Here is a 17,601-nt window from a genome sequence, read left to right on the forward strand (position 1 = left end):
CGCGCGCGGGGCGGCTCCAGTTTCAAACACAGCGCCCATCTTTAACACAACACAACCGGACAGACTCCGTCCCGTAGCGAGATACCGCTGCTCATGTAAGTTATGCTCTTCAAAACACATTATTCTTCATGAATGGTTGCGAAAGCGGCTGCTGTCTTTGATGTGATCTTGTTAGGGATACATTGTATACATTTTGTTAGAATGAAACAATGTCGCGCGCGCATCATCTATTCTTTTATTAACGCCGCCCGTGTATCGTTATCTTAATGCCGTTTACCGTACTCCGTTTGCTATTTTTTTGTAAACTTTTCTCGTCGTTCGTCACACCAGCAGCCTGTTGCTTCATCGGTGCTCTGTACGAAAAGCGGATTTTATACCCGACAGGCCTGTGGACACAAAGAGATCAGCGCGATCTGCGAGTAACGGGACATACTGCAATAATGTCTCAAAACAGCCACTTTTATGTACCAGGGGCTGGATTTATGCTATAAGAGGCGCATATTACAGCTAATACTATTTTCAAAAGCTACTTTTGAAATGGCTTTTATGTGGATTTTTGTGCTTTACCTTTGTCCTAGATCCAGATCTGCATTCTTAAAACATGGAAATTCGTAATAAAATAATTACATTTTGAAAATGACTAAACAATGAGCGAAATGAAAAAACAAAACAAAAAACATTTAAATTATTCAACTATTGTAGATGTATTTTCACACAAACTTCCCCATCCCTACATTGTGACATCATTTCCACCACCAGCAACAAGTTTGCCCCTAAATATAGTGTACTTGGTTACCATAGAAACAACTGTTTCAGTGATAAACATGAGATGAAATATAAAACATGAAAAAATCATTTGTGAGCATTTAGTGTCAATCAAGCTACAATTTGATCAAATTATGCAAAAAATTGAAAATATTATTTAATACATAAAATACTCAGTAAGACAAAGCCAGCCATCTTATTTCAATTTCTTTTCAAAATGTAATTTTATTTTTTTTTACCACAAAATAAATAATTTTAGATGTAGTAAAAATGACATTTGTTGGTTCAGAAAAAAAGACAAAACAGCATGATTCTTGGACATTGATAGTAGATAAAAACAGAACTAGTGAAAAAGTGAGGGTTACACTTTATTTTAAGGTGTCTTTTTACAGTGTAATTACACATTTATGTAATGAATAATATTAATTAAGAACATGTACTTACTATAGGTTTAGGATTAGGGTTTGGTTTAGGGTTAGCTGTGAGGAAATTAAATTTACTGTTATTATTACAGTTAGTACATGTAACATGTAACAAGCACACTGTAAAATAAAGTGTTACACCCAAAACGACAGACAAATTTCTTTGCTTCGGTCTTTATTTGTGAGGCCAGCAATCAAAATGTTTCCAACAGCTGCTGTGGGAACATGGTTTCTTTAATATGCAAATAACATGACAACTGCATCTGTGTAACTTTAAATAGTGATATCTCATTCATTACTTTATCACTCTGTAAATGCAGGGTATTAAACACTACTTTTTACAAATTTACCTTTGATCTATTTTTATATTTTTTTCAGAAATGGCACATGCGTCTGTTTAAAATGGCTGTTTGTATTGGTCCTGGCTGTATGTTGTCTTACTCTTGTAAAACTGTCATGGAACTATGTGTAGGAGGGAAAAGACTTCATCTCCTTCAGCTTCTTGTTGTAGATGTTGCCGTCACCGTTAATTAAAACTGCTGGGAAGCGTCACAGGAAGAAGTTAATCCTCACGTAAGAGCATTAGTCCATACAAAGACAGCAGCAAGGCTAATGTATAGAGGGCGGATAGTATGTTGGTTTGCACTGAGTGTTCCTGCTATGCTAATGCAGTGGTTTTCACGTGATTTGTTTCAGTACATAGATTTGGACATTATGTAAAATTATCAACATAATGGGCTGAATAGGGAAATCCACAGTTTTGGTTTCTAAATGTCTATTGACATTTAATTGTCTATTGTTTTTGGTAACCATTATTTCAGATGGTAGTAAACCATGTTTATCTACTTTGTTGCAAATTAACCTGAGTCTGGGTTGTTTTTTATTTATTTACTTACACTGCTGTTCAAAAGTTTGGGGTCAGTAAGATATTTTTAATGTTTTTGAAAGAAATCTCTTATGCTCACCAAGGCTGCATTCATTTGATGAACAATACAGTAAAAACAGTGACATTTTATTAGAATTTAAAATAGCTGTTTTCTGTTTGAATATGTTGTAAAATGTAATTTATTCCTGTGATGCAAAGCTGAATTTTCAGCATCATTACTCCAGTCTTCAGTGATCCTTCAGAAATCATTTTAATATGCTGATTTGCTGCTCAAGAAACATTTCTTATTATTATCAATGTTGAAAACACTTGTGCTGCTTCATATTTTTTCAGGATTCTTCGATAAATAGAAGTTCGAAAGAACAGCATTTATTTCAAATAGAAATGTTTTGTAACAATGTAGAAGTCTTTGCTGTGATTGCTGCTACCATATCAGAAACAGCCAGGCATTTAGATAGCAGTGCCCTGTCAACACAAAATGCTACAGACACTGTCCAGACTGCTGATAGGGCAAGTATTTCTTCTCTGGACAACCACTTAGGGCCTGCTGATGGGAAATAACATATGCTGGACTGTTTCACCTCAGCACTGGTTCTTCTGTATATCTTGTCTACCTCCCATTGTAGTCAGTGATGATAAAAACTCACATTAGTGTGTGCTTAAACTCACAATGCAGCTATTCAGTCAAGTCCTGTCGCTTACAGGCGTCTCTAAGGAAACCAGACCCAGCCTCTGTGTCCCATCGTCATGGGAACCACACTACCACGAGGTGGTCGGATGAAAGCTCGTCTGCCCACGGGTCACCTGACCTGTCTGAGATTTAAGACTATTGTTGTAATATGCAGTTTCTATATGAACTGGTGCACTATGTTCATTTACGACAAAAGTGAGAACTAATTCTGCATTAGGGTTTTGTTTTTGAGAATTAAATTCTTTCAATCCTGTACAGCCGCACATATGAAACCATAATAAGAAAAATCTAATTTTCTGAAATGGAATACTTTATTAAACCTTTAGACAAAATACTAAAGAAAATTGTTTATATCATATTGTTTATATCATATTTGATACATCAGGCTTTTATGGCTCATATAGTATGATATAGTGAGAATATGGAGCTCCAACTTGAGGAGGAAAAAAACACCTCAATTTTATTCAGAGGCCCAAATTGAGCAAAAAATATGTAAATTTGGTGCAGATGCTGATATTTATTGTATATGGACAAAAAGTAAGATGAAATGGTAACACTTTAGTATAGGGAACACATATTCACTATTAACTACGACTTTTCCCTCAATAAACTCATAATTTACTGCTTATTAATAGTTAGTAAGTTAGTTGTTAAAGGGTTAGTTCACCCAAAAATGAAAATTCTGTCATTAATTACTCACCCTCATGTCGTTCCACACCCGTAAGACCTTCGTTCATCTTCGGAACACAAATTAAGATATTTTTATAAAATCTGATGGCTCAGTGAGGCTTCCATTGCCAGCAATAACACTCCCTTTCATGCATATGAAGGTACTAAAACATATTTAAAACAGTTCATGTGACTACAGTGATTCAACCTTATTATAAAGCGACGAGAATACTTTTTGTGCGCCAAAAATAACAAAATAGCGACTTTATTTCACAATATCTAGTGATGGGTGATTTCAAAACACTGCTTCATGAAGCTTCGAAGCTTTACGAATTATTTGTTTCGAATCAGTAATCAGTGCAGGCCTCACTGAGCCATCGGATTTTATCAAAAATTTCTTAATTTGTGTTCCAAAGATGAATGAAGGTCTTACAGGTGTGGAACGACATGAGGGTGAGTAATTAATGACAGAATTTTCATTTTTGGGTAAACAAACCCTTTAAGTTTAGGTATTGGGTAGGATTAAGAATGTAGAATAAGGTCATGCAGAATAAGGCATTAATATGTGCTTAATAAGTACTAATAAACAGCCAATATTCTAGTAATATGCATGCTAATAAGCAACTAGTTAAAAGACCCTAAAATAAAGTGTAACAGATGAAATTCTGAAAGCTTGTAACTCTATATCTGCTTATAATATGTCTTAGTAAGATGACATTTAAAGGGTTAGTTCAGCTAAAAAAGAAAATAATGTCATTTATTACTCACCCTCATGCCGTTCCACACCTGTAAGACCTTCGTTCATCTTTGGAACGCAAATTAAGATATTTTTGTTGAAATCCGATGGCTCAGTGAGGCCTGCATAGCCAGCAATGACATTTCCTCTCTCAAGATCCATTAATGTACTAAAAACATATTTAAATCAGTTCATGTGAGTACAGTGGTTCAATATTAATATTATAAAGTGATGAGAATATTTTTGGTGGGCCAAAAAAACAAAATAACAACGTATATAGTGATGGCTGATTTCAAAACACTGCTTCAGGAAGCTTCGGAACGTTATGAATCAGCGTGTCGAATCAGTGGTTCGGAGCGCCAAAGTCACGTGATTTCAGCAGTTTGGCGGTTTGACACGCGTTCCGAATCACGATTCGACACGCTGATTCATAACGCTCCGAAGCTTCATGAAGCAGTGTTTTGAAATCGGCCATCACTATATAAGTCGTTATTTTGGGGTTTTTTGGTGCACCAAAAATATTCTCGTCGCTTTATAATATTAATATTGAACCACTGTACTCACATGAACTGATTTAAATATGTTTTTAGTACATTAATGGATCTTGAGAGAGGAAATGTCATTGCTGGCTATGGAGGCCTCACTGAGCCATCGGATTTCAACAAAAATATCTTAATTTGTGTTCCGAAGATTAATGAAGGTCTTACGGGTGTGGAACGACATGAGGGTGAGTAATAAATTACATTATTTTCATTTTTGGGTGAACTAACCTTTAAATGCTTAGTTTTATGATCAAAGCTCTGTAGTTGTAAAACATATGATATAATGGTATGCAATATACAATGATAATTGATAGATGAACAAATAAATGTTTCTCAAAAGCCTGATGAATCATATTTGATACTTTATTTTTCTAAAAAATGGTGTATGGATAATTAAGTAAACCTAAGTTCTTCAGTCAAGTAAATGTTCATCTTGAAATATTACTAACAAGTTATTCCTGTGTTTACTTTATAAAAATCAGCAAAGATTTCACAGCAAAAAAACATTCTACAGTTATACTAAAAGACCTTTTACTTGCTAAAAAAGTATGAACTATCAATCAGGCAAGAGAAGGCATGTAGTAGATTGTGTGCAACAGGTTTTTCAGCAAAGTTTTAATTATGATGATAGTTTAGATGCCTTAAAAATGTAATTTATCAAATATGATACAGTAGGCTTTATAGGGTTAATGACCCATGCTCTTTATAAAAAAGGTATATTGAAGTCATTGTGTGAATGAGTTGCAGTTTTACTGTTTTTGCAAATAAATGAATAGAGACAGACAAAAAATGAGTGTCGTAAGTCAAGTGCACTTGGAGCTAAATGTGAATTTGTTGATTTCAGGCATAACGTGAAACCCAGGTAATGAGGGAAGACATTAGAGAGAGGAACGAAGCACAAGATGATCGAAACAATGGGTAAGTTCATTTATTTTTGGTCCTAACATTTCTGTGGAAATATGGCCTCTGATGTCTGAAGGTACTGTGCAGGATTGTGGGTAATTGGTTGTGAACAGTAGGGTTTTTGTGTTCCTCTGTGGAATGAGACGGCGTGACACACGGACAGCAACAGTCTCTCTGGGTCTCTGAAACTCAAACGGCATATTGCATTTAAAATCCCTGTTACTACAGCTGCATTTTTATTTGTGGTACAAAAGTTAAATAAGGATTACACTAAAAGATACATGAACAGGAATCTTAAACATTCTTCTTGTGCCAAGTGCAGTAAGATGAAACTCAAGGAGCCTGTCAAGAAAAAGTCATATTTCACCCCAAATTCGAAAGACATAAAATTGTATTTGGGAGGCTGCATTTCCTTTATGCAAAATTAAATTATTTTAATTACTAAATAATAGTTATTATATTTAGCAGTGAAATGTGACCTGGACAAGATTGCATGTTCTGTAAGATAAACCTTTTTGTTCTCTTTCAAACATTTGTTCAGTATCTCACTATGGGAAATGCCTTGGGCGTGACCAATCCTACAATCACCGATCACACCATGTCTGTCAGTTGACAGACCAATCACAATAGTGATCCGGGAGTCATGCCTCCTTAATATATATCGCTGCTAACGGTCCCCACTTCATTCTTGTTCTCTTCCCCATGAATTTGGAAGCTATCCTCAGCAGATCCTTGTAAGGGGTGGCCGCTAAACTGTTCAAGGAATAGCTGTTATTTTACGTTATGTCGCTGAACGCGGCTGCTTTTCTGAGGAAATATTCAATGTTAAAGTGAATATTTTTCTTTCTGCTGTTTTTCTATTCCTTGTAGTGGGGACCAGTGAATCAAGGCAGGTTCTCACTTTCTTTCTCAAACAGTTACAGCTCCTTTTTCTCAGTTATTCCTTCACATTAAGTGGTGTGACCGATGAGTCTATTCCGCCGTATTATGGGAATAATTGCTAATAAGACCCGATATCGAGAGGCACGTTGTGGTGATCTTGTAAATCTCCTGGTGTTCCCATATCTTTTATGGTGACTGTGAGCCCATCCAGCAGTGCAGTGAAAGATTTCTCTTTACCGTGTGTGTGGGTCTACAATTTCTTCAAAGACTCTCACCCTCTGTGCATAGCGTGTTTTAAAGTTAGACGCACACAGGTTGTGCTTGCTAATCCGCAGTGCTGCCTGCACTGCTCTCATTTCCCATTAAGGGTTTTAGAGTGCCGGGTACGAGTCGCGGCTGCGAATAAAGGGGACCCGAGTTTTTTTTCAAACTTCCCATGGAGATAGATGAGATTGCTCCTCAGCCCTGGTGAGAGCTGACGGACGAGATCTCTCCTGAACTTCACCCCCCTCTTTGAATCAGACCACTTGGCGGGGGACAAAGAGAAGGAGAACGAAGATGATGAGGTGATTGCTCGTCTCTTGGAGGAGGATTTAGGATACGTTGACATGATGTAAAAAAAAAACGGAAGTGTTTTCTTTGTACAGATAACAACACTGTCAAAACGATCCCCATTCACACAGATCCGCAAAAACGACTGTATTATCCATGCTAGGTTAGTAGTTAGTGATGTCACTTTGTAAAGAAAGACTACGCGCCTGTGCAAATATGCATTCTTTTACAGAGCATTCTTTACCTTTCTCACAAAAGGTTAAAGGTTTCTCTAGGCTGGACATTCACAATATGTAAGATTTGGGGACGTCCAGGGGTTGGGTTTGTCAGGCTTTGTCAGAGAGGGAGAAGGCAGAGCTCCCTGATGCCCCTGTGGAGCTGAAACCCTTTTTGGTGCTGTATCAGGCTTTTGAAACTTGTCTCCCCAAGAAGCCGACTGCTTGACCCACCCAAACCCTCACGTCCTGCAGAGGGGGACAGTCGGGGTACAATAACCCCTTGCCCCTGCACCGCCTCAGCAGTCAATGCAGGCGGAGGTTCACCCAAAACAGCCCCGGCCCAGAGGTAAGGCTTAGTTTGCGGCAGCTCCGTCCCATCCTATTCTGGATTTGCGGAACCTCGACAGTCACCTCAGAAAGTACAAGATCAAGATGCTGACATTAAAGGTGTTATCTCACTTTATTTGTCCCAAAGACTGGCTTACATCAGTCGATCTGAAGGATGCATATTTTTACATAAGCATCTACCCGGCACTTAGAAAATTCCTCAAGTTTGCCTATTAAAGCACAGCCTACGAATTTTTTTTGACGGTTCCTTTCGGGCTCTCATTAGCCCCAAGAGTGTTCAGCAAATGTGTTGAAGCAGCTCTGACACTGCTGAGAATAGCGGGTCTCAGAGTGTCAGCTTATTTGGATGATCTGCTCCTCTGTGCTCTGTCACGGCAGCAGAAGATAGATACAAAAGTGCTCATGTCTCATTTATAAAACATAGGTTTCAAAATAAACTAGACGAAAAGCTTATTGGTGCCGACACAAGAGATAGTCTACCTAGGTCTCAGACCTGTATCAAGCATTTCTGTCAGAGGAGCATCAGGTCAATTTGCGGTTGTTTATCCCTTTTTCAGAAAGTGAAGAAGGTCCCATTTAGACTATGTTTACTTCTTCTGGGACTGATAGCCTCGACTGTCACAGATACTCCACTGGGACTGTTGTGAGTGAGAGAGTTTCAGCACTGGGCAGCAGCGTTTGTGTCCAAAACGCCACCTTAACCGCAAAGTGATAGTATCATCACTCTGCATGTGCACTCTCCGTCACTGGAGAGATTGTGAATTTCTCAAATCAGGGACTCAGCTGGGGGCAGTTTCTCTGAGAAAGGTGGTGACAACGGATGCATCGCTCACAGTGTGGGTGCGGTGTGCTAGGGCAAGATAGCAAAAAGGAAATGGCCCTTCTCGTTATAGAACGCAGACATAAACTTTCTAGAACTGTTAACAGTGTTGCTAGCATTGAAACATTTCGTGGAGTTCCTAAAGAACTACGACGTTTTGAGCAGATCAGACAACAGAACAGTGATGGCATACATAAATACATACCAGGTGGCACACGTTCTCCTCAGCTTTACAGTCTGGCACAAAAACTGATCGTGTGGGGCATGAAGCGTTTTCATTCATTAGGGCAATGCGTGTCCTGGGAATAATGAATATGGGGCTGAATCTCCGATCCAGATGGAAATCCTCTCTACAGAGAAAGGACTCTCCACCCTCAGGTAGTGAGCCAGTTGTGGGAGAGGTTCGGCCGTAGTTGCCATAGATCTCTACGCCTCGCATGAAAACACCTATAGGTGTGGATGCTCTAGAGTAGTAGTTCTTAATCCTGGTCCTGTAGGCACCCCAACACTCAGCATTTTGCATGTCTCCTTTCTCTGACACACCCTTTTCAGGTCTTGGAGTCTCTACTAATGAGCTGATGACCTGGATCAGGTGTGTTTGATTAAGGAGACATGCAAAATGTGCACTATTAGGGTGCCTCCAGGACCAGGATTGGGAACCACTACTCTAGCACTTCTCCTCACACTTTTGTCCAGTTTTATAGTCTAGATGTCACAGTACGTTCACACTGCAGGCAAAAGTGGCCCAAATCAGATTTTTTGCTCATTGTTCATGAGTCCCTTGTTTGTCCTGAGCAGTTAAACTGAGCTCTGATCTTCAGAAAAATCCTCCATTTCCTGCAAATTCTTTGATTTGAACCCTTTTCAGCAGTGACTGTATGATTTTGAGATCCATCTGTTCACACTGAGGACAACTAAGGGACTCAAATACAACTATTAAAAACTGCAAACATTCACTGATGCTCCAGAAGGAAACACGATGCATTGAGAGCTGGGGATTTAAACTTTTTGAATTGGATGAACAGAATAAATTGTACTTTTTTTGTCTTCTAGGAAACATGTATATAACTTTTGTAGCTTCCAAAGGGCAGTACTAAATGAAAAAATATGATCTTTAAACAAAAGAAGAAAAACTTGCATATCATCTTTTTGTTCAAAAGTTTTCACCCCTGACTCTTAATGCATTGTTTCCTTCTGGAGCATCAGTGAATGTTTGAACCTTTTTTAATAGTTGTGTTTGAGTCTCTCAGTTGTCCTCAGTGTGAAAAGATGGATCTCAAAATCATACAGGCTGCATTTACACTGCAAAAACTATATCCGATATAAACTCGTCTTATAAACTATATCCAATTTTTTGGACAAAGTGCTTACATTTCTTTTAAAAGTGACCTGTATCCAATGTCTCCTTTTTACACTGCATTTGGTGAAATGAACCAAAAATAGCATATATGACATCACAAATCAATTTCAGTGGTACATTGAGTTTAATTTATTCACATGGAATTCATAGGGAAACCTTTTTAATGCAATAGTTGCATCCGTAAATCAAAATAATACAAATTCTTCACGACAGTTCTCCGCTGGAAGTGTGCGAGTGGTTGATATTTGTTAAACATGTCACAGCTTCTGGGTTCGAATCCGCCGTCATATACTAGGTTTTTTTACTCATTAAAACCAAATGCGTTCATCAGTGATTGAATATCAAGGGCAGGTACAAGTCAGATCGCCTTTTATTTAACACAAACGAAAGAAAGAAATACTCTGCCAGTCAACTAGAGATGTTTCGTTTGTTATAAGCATGTCTGTACCGCAAAATGTTAAAAAACCTCACTTTTCAATGACGCAGGAGTCACATTTACAGGGGAATATCCGATCTGTCCGCTTACACGGCAGGCGCAAACACACGTATCTGATTCATATCTGATTTATTTCCACATATGAATGAGGCCTGAAACCGATCTGTGAATATCGGAATCCATGCGCTTTTTTCCTGCTTACACGGTCGTGGCTCATATCCGATCTGTGCCACAAAATCGGAATCGGGTCACTTGAACCATGCAGTGTAAATGGGGCCACAGTCATTGTTGGAAAGGGTTCAAATATGCAGAAGATGCTGGAAAATCAAAGAATTTGCAGGACATGGAGGATTTTTCTGAAGAACAGAGCTCAGTTTAACTGCTCAGGACAAATAAGGGACTTATGAACATCCATCACAAAAACAAAAAATAGTCATGGATCATCCAGGTAACGACACAGTATTAAGAATCAAGGGTAGCCCTTGTAAACGTTTGAAGAGGGTCATTTTTATAAATTCAGCTATTATTTTGTCTTGTGGACTTTATGTAAACATCTGTTATGTGAAATAGCTTATTCAGGACAGTACTAAAAAATATAACATGCAATTTTCTTGATCCTTCTTATTTTGTTAAAATGATTAAAATTTTTGCATATTCTGCAAGGGGTATGTAAACTTTTGAGCTCAACTGTACATCGAGTTGGTTGACATGCCTGTTTCAGACAGCATATCTGCAATACGGGAGTTGTCTATATCCCATAGTGAGATACCGAACTAATGATTGAAAGAGAGGTTTAGGTTACTTATGTAACTCCAGTTCTCTGATCACAGAAGTGAGGTATCTCACCACACTTCCCTCCTTGCAGTTGCATGGAGAAGAGATATGCTGAGACCAATCACTGTTGTGATTGGTCTGTCAACTGACAAATACGGTGTAATTGGTGCTTCTAGGATTGGTCACGGCTGAAGCATTTAACATAGCAAGATACCATATATATGAAGAAAATTTAAAATGTTAATTGTTTAACCGATTTAGTTTTTTTTTTTTTCTAATTAAATTTCATTACTACCGTTCATAAGTTTAAGGTCAGTAAGATTTTATTATTTTTTAAAGAAATTGATACTTTTAAATTGATCAAAATTGACAGTAAAAACAATGAATGTTTCAAAATATTCTGTCAAATAAATGGTGTTCTTTTGAAATTTCTATTTATCAAAGAATCCTGAAAATAAATGTATCATGGTTTCTTCAAAAATATGAAGCAGCACAACTGTTTTCAATATAAGGAATTTTTCTTGAGCAGCAAATCAGCATATTAGAATGATTTAAAAAATTCAGCTTTGACATCACAGGAATAAATTACATTTTTAAAATATATTAAAATAGAAAAATGTATTTTAAATTGTAATAATATTTTACTGTTTTACTGTATTTTTGATCAAATAAATGCAGCCTTGGTGAGCAGAAGAAACTTTTTCATAAAAAATTAAAAACCCTACCGACCCCAAACTTTTGAACGGTATAAAATATAAAACATGTCTCATGTTTAGGACAAATTGGATTATGCACTTTCCCCGCAGCAGCTCACTCTGTGTCCTCAACTATTTTTCAGATGCACTCGCAATATCAAACTACTGTATATCAATATAAATGGTATTGCCTCATTTTATATCGATTATAAAAAAAAATATCGTACAAATTCAATATACTGCCTGGCCCTAGCAGAAAGAAAAAGAAAGTTAAAAGAAAGAAAGAATGTTTCACTCAGTGTGAAAGTTTTCTTGGACCCGCTGGTTGTTGTGGGATTGTTTACAGTCAGTGGTTTCTAAAGAGGTACAGAGCTCCACATACTCCACACACACTGGTTTAGTCACACTCTGTGAGAATGGAAATGACCTCGACTGGTTCACACAAACCTGGAGGCTAGAACTGCTCTCTAATGCCCTCGGCAGGAGCGCAATGTCTGAGTCCCAATAGCAGGATTCTGGGGCTTATCCATGCGTTAGCCAGGCATGGCTGCACAAACCAGTCACACACAACAACTCAATCCCCTCATACTGCATTCACATACAGTTGTGGTCAGAATTATTGGCACCCTTAGTAAATATGATCAAAGATGACTGTAAAAATAAATCTGCATTGTTTATCCTTTTGATCTTTAATTCATAAAATTCGCAAAAATCTAACCATTCATTGAAGGAAAAGAATTGAAAGTGGGGGGAAAATCACATTATGAAATAAATGTTTTTCTCCAAAACACGTTGGCCACAATTATTGGCACCCTTTTATTCAATATTTTTTGCAACCTCCTTTTGCCAAGATAACAGCTCTGAGTCTTCACCTATAATGCCTGATGAGTTTGGAGAACACCTGACAAGAGATCAGAGGCCATTTCTTCATACAGAATCTCTACAGATCCTTCAGATTCCCAGCTCCATGTTGGTGCTTCTTCTCTTCAGTTCACCCCACTCATTTTCTTTGAGGTTCAGGTCAGGGGACTGGGATGGTCATGGCAGAAGCTTCATTTTGTGCTCAGTGACACATTTTTGTGTTGGTTTTGATGTTTGTTTTGGATCATTGTCCTGATGGAAGATCCAACCACGGCCCATTATAAGATTTCAAGCAGAAGCAGTCAGGTCTTGATTTTTTATCGTTGGTATTTGATAGAATCCATGATACCATGTATCTGAACAAGATGTCCAGGACCTCCAGCAGAAAAATAGGCCCGCACCATTAAAGATCCAGCAGTATATTTAAGAATACGAAAGTATGGTTTACATTTACATTTTTTTCGAAATGACCTATCATTTCACTAGATAAAACCCTTATTCCCCGTCTGGTATCGTTTAAACCCCTTTGAAGCTGCACTAAAACTATAATTTTGACCTTCAACCGTTTGGAGGCCATTGAAGTCCATTATAAGGACAATAATCCTGGAATGTTTTCACCAAAAACCTTAATTTTTTTTTACTGAAGAAAGAAAGACATGAACATCTTGGATGACATGAGGGTGAGTAAATTATCAGGAAAATTTTATATGAAAGTGAACTAATCCTTTAACCGTGGGCATGGGGTACTTTTTATCCATGTGTGCACCAAACCCATCTGGTGGGTTTGCTGCCAAAAAGCTCTTTTTTTAGTTTCATCTGACCATAGAAGCCGGTCCTGTTTGAAGTTCCAGTCTTTTCTGACAACTGAATATGCTGGAGATTGTTTCTGGATGAGAGCAGAGGATTTTTCTTGAAACCCTCCCGAACAACTTGTGGGGATGTAGGTGCTGTTTATTAATTTTTTTTAGGCTTTCTGAGACTCAAGACTAAACTAATCTCTGCAATTCTCCAGCTGTGATCCTTGGAGAGTCTTTGTCCACTCAAACCTTCCTCCTCACCACGCGTTAGGATGATTTAGACACACGTCCTCTTCCAGGCAGATTTGTAACATCTTTACTTGATTGGAACTTCTTAATTATTGCCCTGATAGTGGAAATGGGGATTTTCAATGCTTTAGCTATTTTCTTACAGCCACTTTCTATTTTGTGAAGCTCAACAATCTTTTGCTGCACATCAGAACTACATTCTTTGGTTTTACTCATTGTGATGAATGATTAAGGGAATTTGGCTTTTGTGTTTCCTCATGTTTATACTCCAGTGGAACAGGAAGTCATGGCTGGACAATTTCATGTTCATGATCACCCTGGTGTGCTAAAAAAATATATAAATATGAATGGGAATATACTTCAGAGTTATTTTACTCATAAAAAATTCTAGGGGTGCCAATAATTGTGGCCAGCATGTTTTGGAGAAAAACATTTATTTCATAATGTGATTTTCCCCCGCTTTCAATTCTTTTCCTTCAATGAAAGGTTAGATTTTTGCTAATTTTATGAATTAAAGATCAAAAGGATAAACAATGCAGATTTATTTTTACAGTCATCTTTGATCATATTTACCAAGGGTGCCAATAATTCTGACCACAACTGTACATGCACGCTGCATACCTCTTACAGTTTATAAAAAAAGGTAAATATGATTTTTAAAAATTGTTAATTTTGCTTACCTTTTTGCTTTCATTAGCAGATCAGACAGTTAAGAACCCTTGTCAAAAATGTGCTTAATTGCAATGAATGTGCACTCTTAAAAAGTATATTTTTAAAAACTGTGCTTGCAGATAATATAATATTAATGAAATAAAGGGCAACTTAAGTGTACTTAAAGAGAGGACTCTTTCATGTTTGTTTCTTAACACACTTAAATACAAAAAAAGTGTGAAAAAGTGTGCTTTGTAATAATGTCAAATTAAAAGTTTATATCATTTTTACATTTTAATAATTTATATTTTGTTGTGCTTTAAAGAAGTACACCTATTTTAAAGTGTTCCCCTAAAGCCGAAAGTGATTTCACCAAGTACAACATGTTCCTGGATCAACATCTTTATTGATCCTGGAACAAAATTCCAATCAACAAATCAGATTTGAAGGACAAGTTTACAGTTAAGTTTAGGCTTACAACCAGGGCTAGGTGCTTCTACATCAGTGTTATTAACCTATCATTTCCCTCTGATTTTAGGGATGAGTTATGGGTAGTGTTAGAGATGGGGTAAGATAGGGTATGTTGTTCCAGGATCAACAAAATATGTTAACCCAGGAACATGTCTTACTTGGCAAAATCATGGTGACCATTGTTTAATTAAAGCACATGTAAAGTACTTGATTATAATTTTAACTGTAGTTTGTTATTCAATATTACATTGTAAGTTAATATATTTTAAATGTACAAAATTGCAACACAATAGGGATCACAACAGTCAAAGGTCATATTACATTATTTGAGCATATAGCCTAATAAATAAGCTCTACCCAACCACTTTTTAAAGGGGTTATGAACTGCATTTTTTAAAAATTGTATAATGTTATTTGAGGTCAAGTTATAATGTTAAAATCCTAATTTAGAAGTAATAGGGTATTTTCTATCCTGTTTTTGGCTCTCTCTTTAAAGTGCTGCATTCAAGACTTGGAGGAAAACCCCCACTGCTATGATTGAGTAACAGTTTTGCATATTAAAATAATATTCAATGTCCCCACCATTACACATTTTGAAAAATTGTTTGAGCCAGAGTCTGATGATCCCGAATCAGAAGACAACTAACATACACCTGAAATACCAAGGATACTCCAGTCTAATTAATCATCTTTATCTATATTTATTCTTTATGTATTTGTGAGGTAGCATTGTATTTTATTACATTATATTAGTGTTGAAACAAAGACACTAGAGAAAGGTGTTTATCTCGCTAGATAGTTGAAACACTTGCCAGCTGTGAAACATGTATGCGTAATACATATGCTTTATCAGTCTTGGTTGTAGCAAATAAAGATTCAGTACTTGGAGTTACCACAGTTGCAATTTCTCCTCTTAAGGTGATGATACACTTGGCAACTTTTTAAGCAATGTTGTTGGGCAATGTTGCCGTCAACGGGCAATCTGGTGAGACACAGGGCAACTAATTAGGGCAACAGACAGTTGGCAGCAACCAATCAGAGAGGAGCAAATCTATTGCCAACCCAATAAATACATTATTATAAACACTTGTTAGGCACTTTATTTCAACTTTTCAAATATTTTCTTCATTTTTATTAAATATAAATGCCTTTCCGATCTGATTTGTGATAGGAAAATGGGAGAAGAGCGAGTTTGTGAAAAGGCAGATTCGAACCTGCGTCGATCGCGTCAAAAGCTACTTTCACATACTATACGCCCTACAGCCTACGACACTACAGACATTAATCAGAGTGCGTCTTTTTAGTATTTAACTGAAAACATTTGATGGCTAAATTACAGCCAACAGACATTAAATTGGACACCTGTTGGTATTTTAAGCATTAAATTAGGTAAATTCCCTGTTTTGGGTTGACACATGACAACTTACCAGCGTAAAGATGTAAGTTCACTCTCCTTTTCTTCGCTCCACTGCCATTGAGAGGCCGCCATCTTGTTTTGATTTTTTCTGAAATCTTCAAGCCGGTCACGTGATCAGCTGCCAGCATTCTGATTGGAGGATCTCAAAAAATTGCCCACGACCGATCTAAAGTATCCAGATATAAATTTGTTGCTCATTCTCAATGGGAAAGTGCCCAAGCAACATTGCTCAAAAAGTTGCCCCATGTATCATCACCTTTAGTCTTTCATTCAAAATATTCACAAAAATCTAACCTTTAATTAAAGTCAAATGGTTGAAAGAAAAAAAATTCTTATCATAAAACATTTCTTTTCTCCGAAATATACAGTATGTATTCCACAACTGGCACCCCTTTATTTAATACTTTGTGCAATCTTCCGAAATAACAGCTCTGGATCTTCTCCTACAATGCGTAATAAGGTTAATGAACATGAAGAGATCTGAGACCATTCCTCCATACAGAATCTCTTCAGATCCTTCAGATTCAGAGCTCCTTGCTTGTGGACTCTTTTCTTCAGCTCATCCCACAGGTTTTTTAATGGGGTTTGGGTCAGGGGATTGCTATGTCCATGGCAAAAACTTCATTCTGTGGTCAGTGAACTATTCTGTTGTTTGTTTTGTGATGTGCTTTGGATCATTGCCGTGCTGAAAGATCCAACCACGGTCCAGTTTAAGCTTCCTGACAGGGTCAGTCAGGTGTTGATTTAATATTTGCTGGTACTTGATGGAGTTTATGATACCGTGTATCCTAACAAGTTGTCCAGGGTCTTTGATGTCACCAAAGGCTTTTTTATTGCACCCTTTCCATACAAGTTGTAGTTATATAGGTGAAGTCTGATCATAGTTTTGGAGATTTTCTGACCCCGGGCGCATTCATATGTACATTGAGCAAGCTTATTTTGTCCATTAGATCAAAAGATCTGGAAAAAAAAAAAATGGCAACACTTTACAGTAAGGTTCATTAGTTAAACATTAGTTAATGTATTAACTAACATGAACTAACCATGAGCAATACATTTGTTACTGTATTTACTAATCCACAGTATCCGCGGGGCATTAAAAAGCATTAAAAGTCATTAAATGGATTTTGCGAAAATTAAGGCCTTAAATGGCATTAAAAAGCATTACATTTTATTCCTACAGGCATTAATTTTTTTAGATAGTTTTGAAGGAAAATAACACCAGTTTATATTGAATATAGCCTTCATAATTAATAACTTTGATTTGCTGTCGCAAAATATGTACATTGGTGTGATACACACACGGAACCAGTTTGGTAATTGCCTCCGGCCGGTGCAAAATTGCCCTAACGGCGTTTTGGACAGCGGCGGGCTGGGACCTGGAGACGGAAGGTTGAATCAGTGTTGCCAACTTAGAGAACAAATAAAATAGACACTATTGCTTCTAACCCGAGTG

The 17,601-nt window shown here is 37.2% G+C and overlaps 1 protein-coding gene across 5 annotated transcripts in view; it reads left to right on the forward strand.

The window, feature by feature from the left end:
• The window catches only part of LOC127515854 (multiple PDZ domain protein), a 103,598-nt gene continuing 85,997 nt past the window's right edge, over positions 1 to 17,601 (forward strand). For all 5 annotated transcript variants that reach the window (XM_051899956.1, XM_051899957.1, XM_051899958.1 and 2 more), the window contains exons 1-2: positions 1 to 95; positions 5,556 to 5,629. In XM_051899956.1, coding sequence (XP_051755916.1) covers positions 5,614 to 5,629 — 16 coding nt within the window. In that variant the 5' untranslated portion in view covers positions 1 to 95; positions 5,556 to 5,613. The remainder of the gene's footprint in view (positions 96 to 5,555; positions 5,630 to 17,601) is intronic.

Source organism: Ctenopharyngodon idella, chromosome 7, assembly GCF_019924925.1.
Source record: "Ctenopharyngodon idella isolate HZGC_01 chromosome 7, HZGC01, whole genome shotgun sequence".
In the NCBI taxonomy this organism is placed as follows: Eukaryota; Metazoa; Chordata; class Actinopteri; order Cypriniformes; family Xenocyprididae; genus Ctenopharyngodon; species Ctenopharyngodon idella.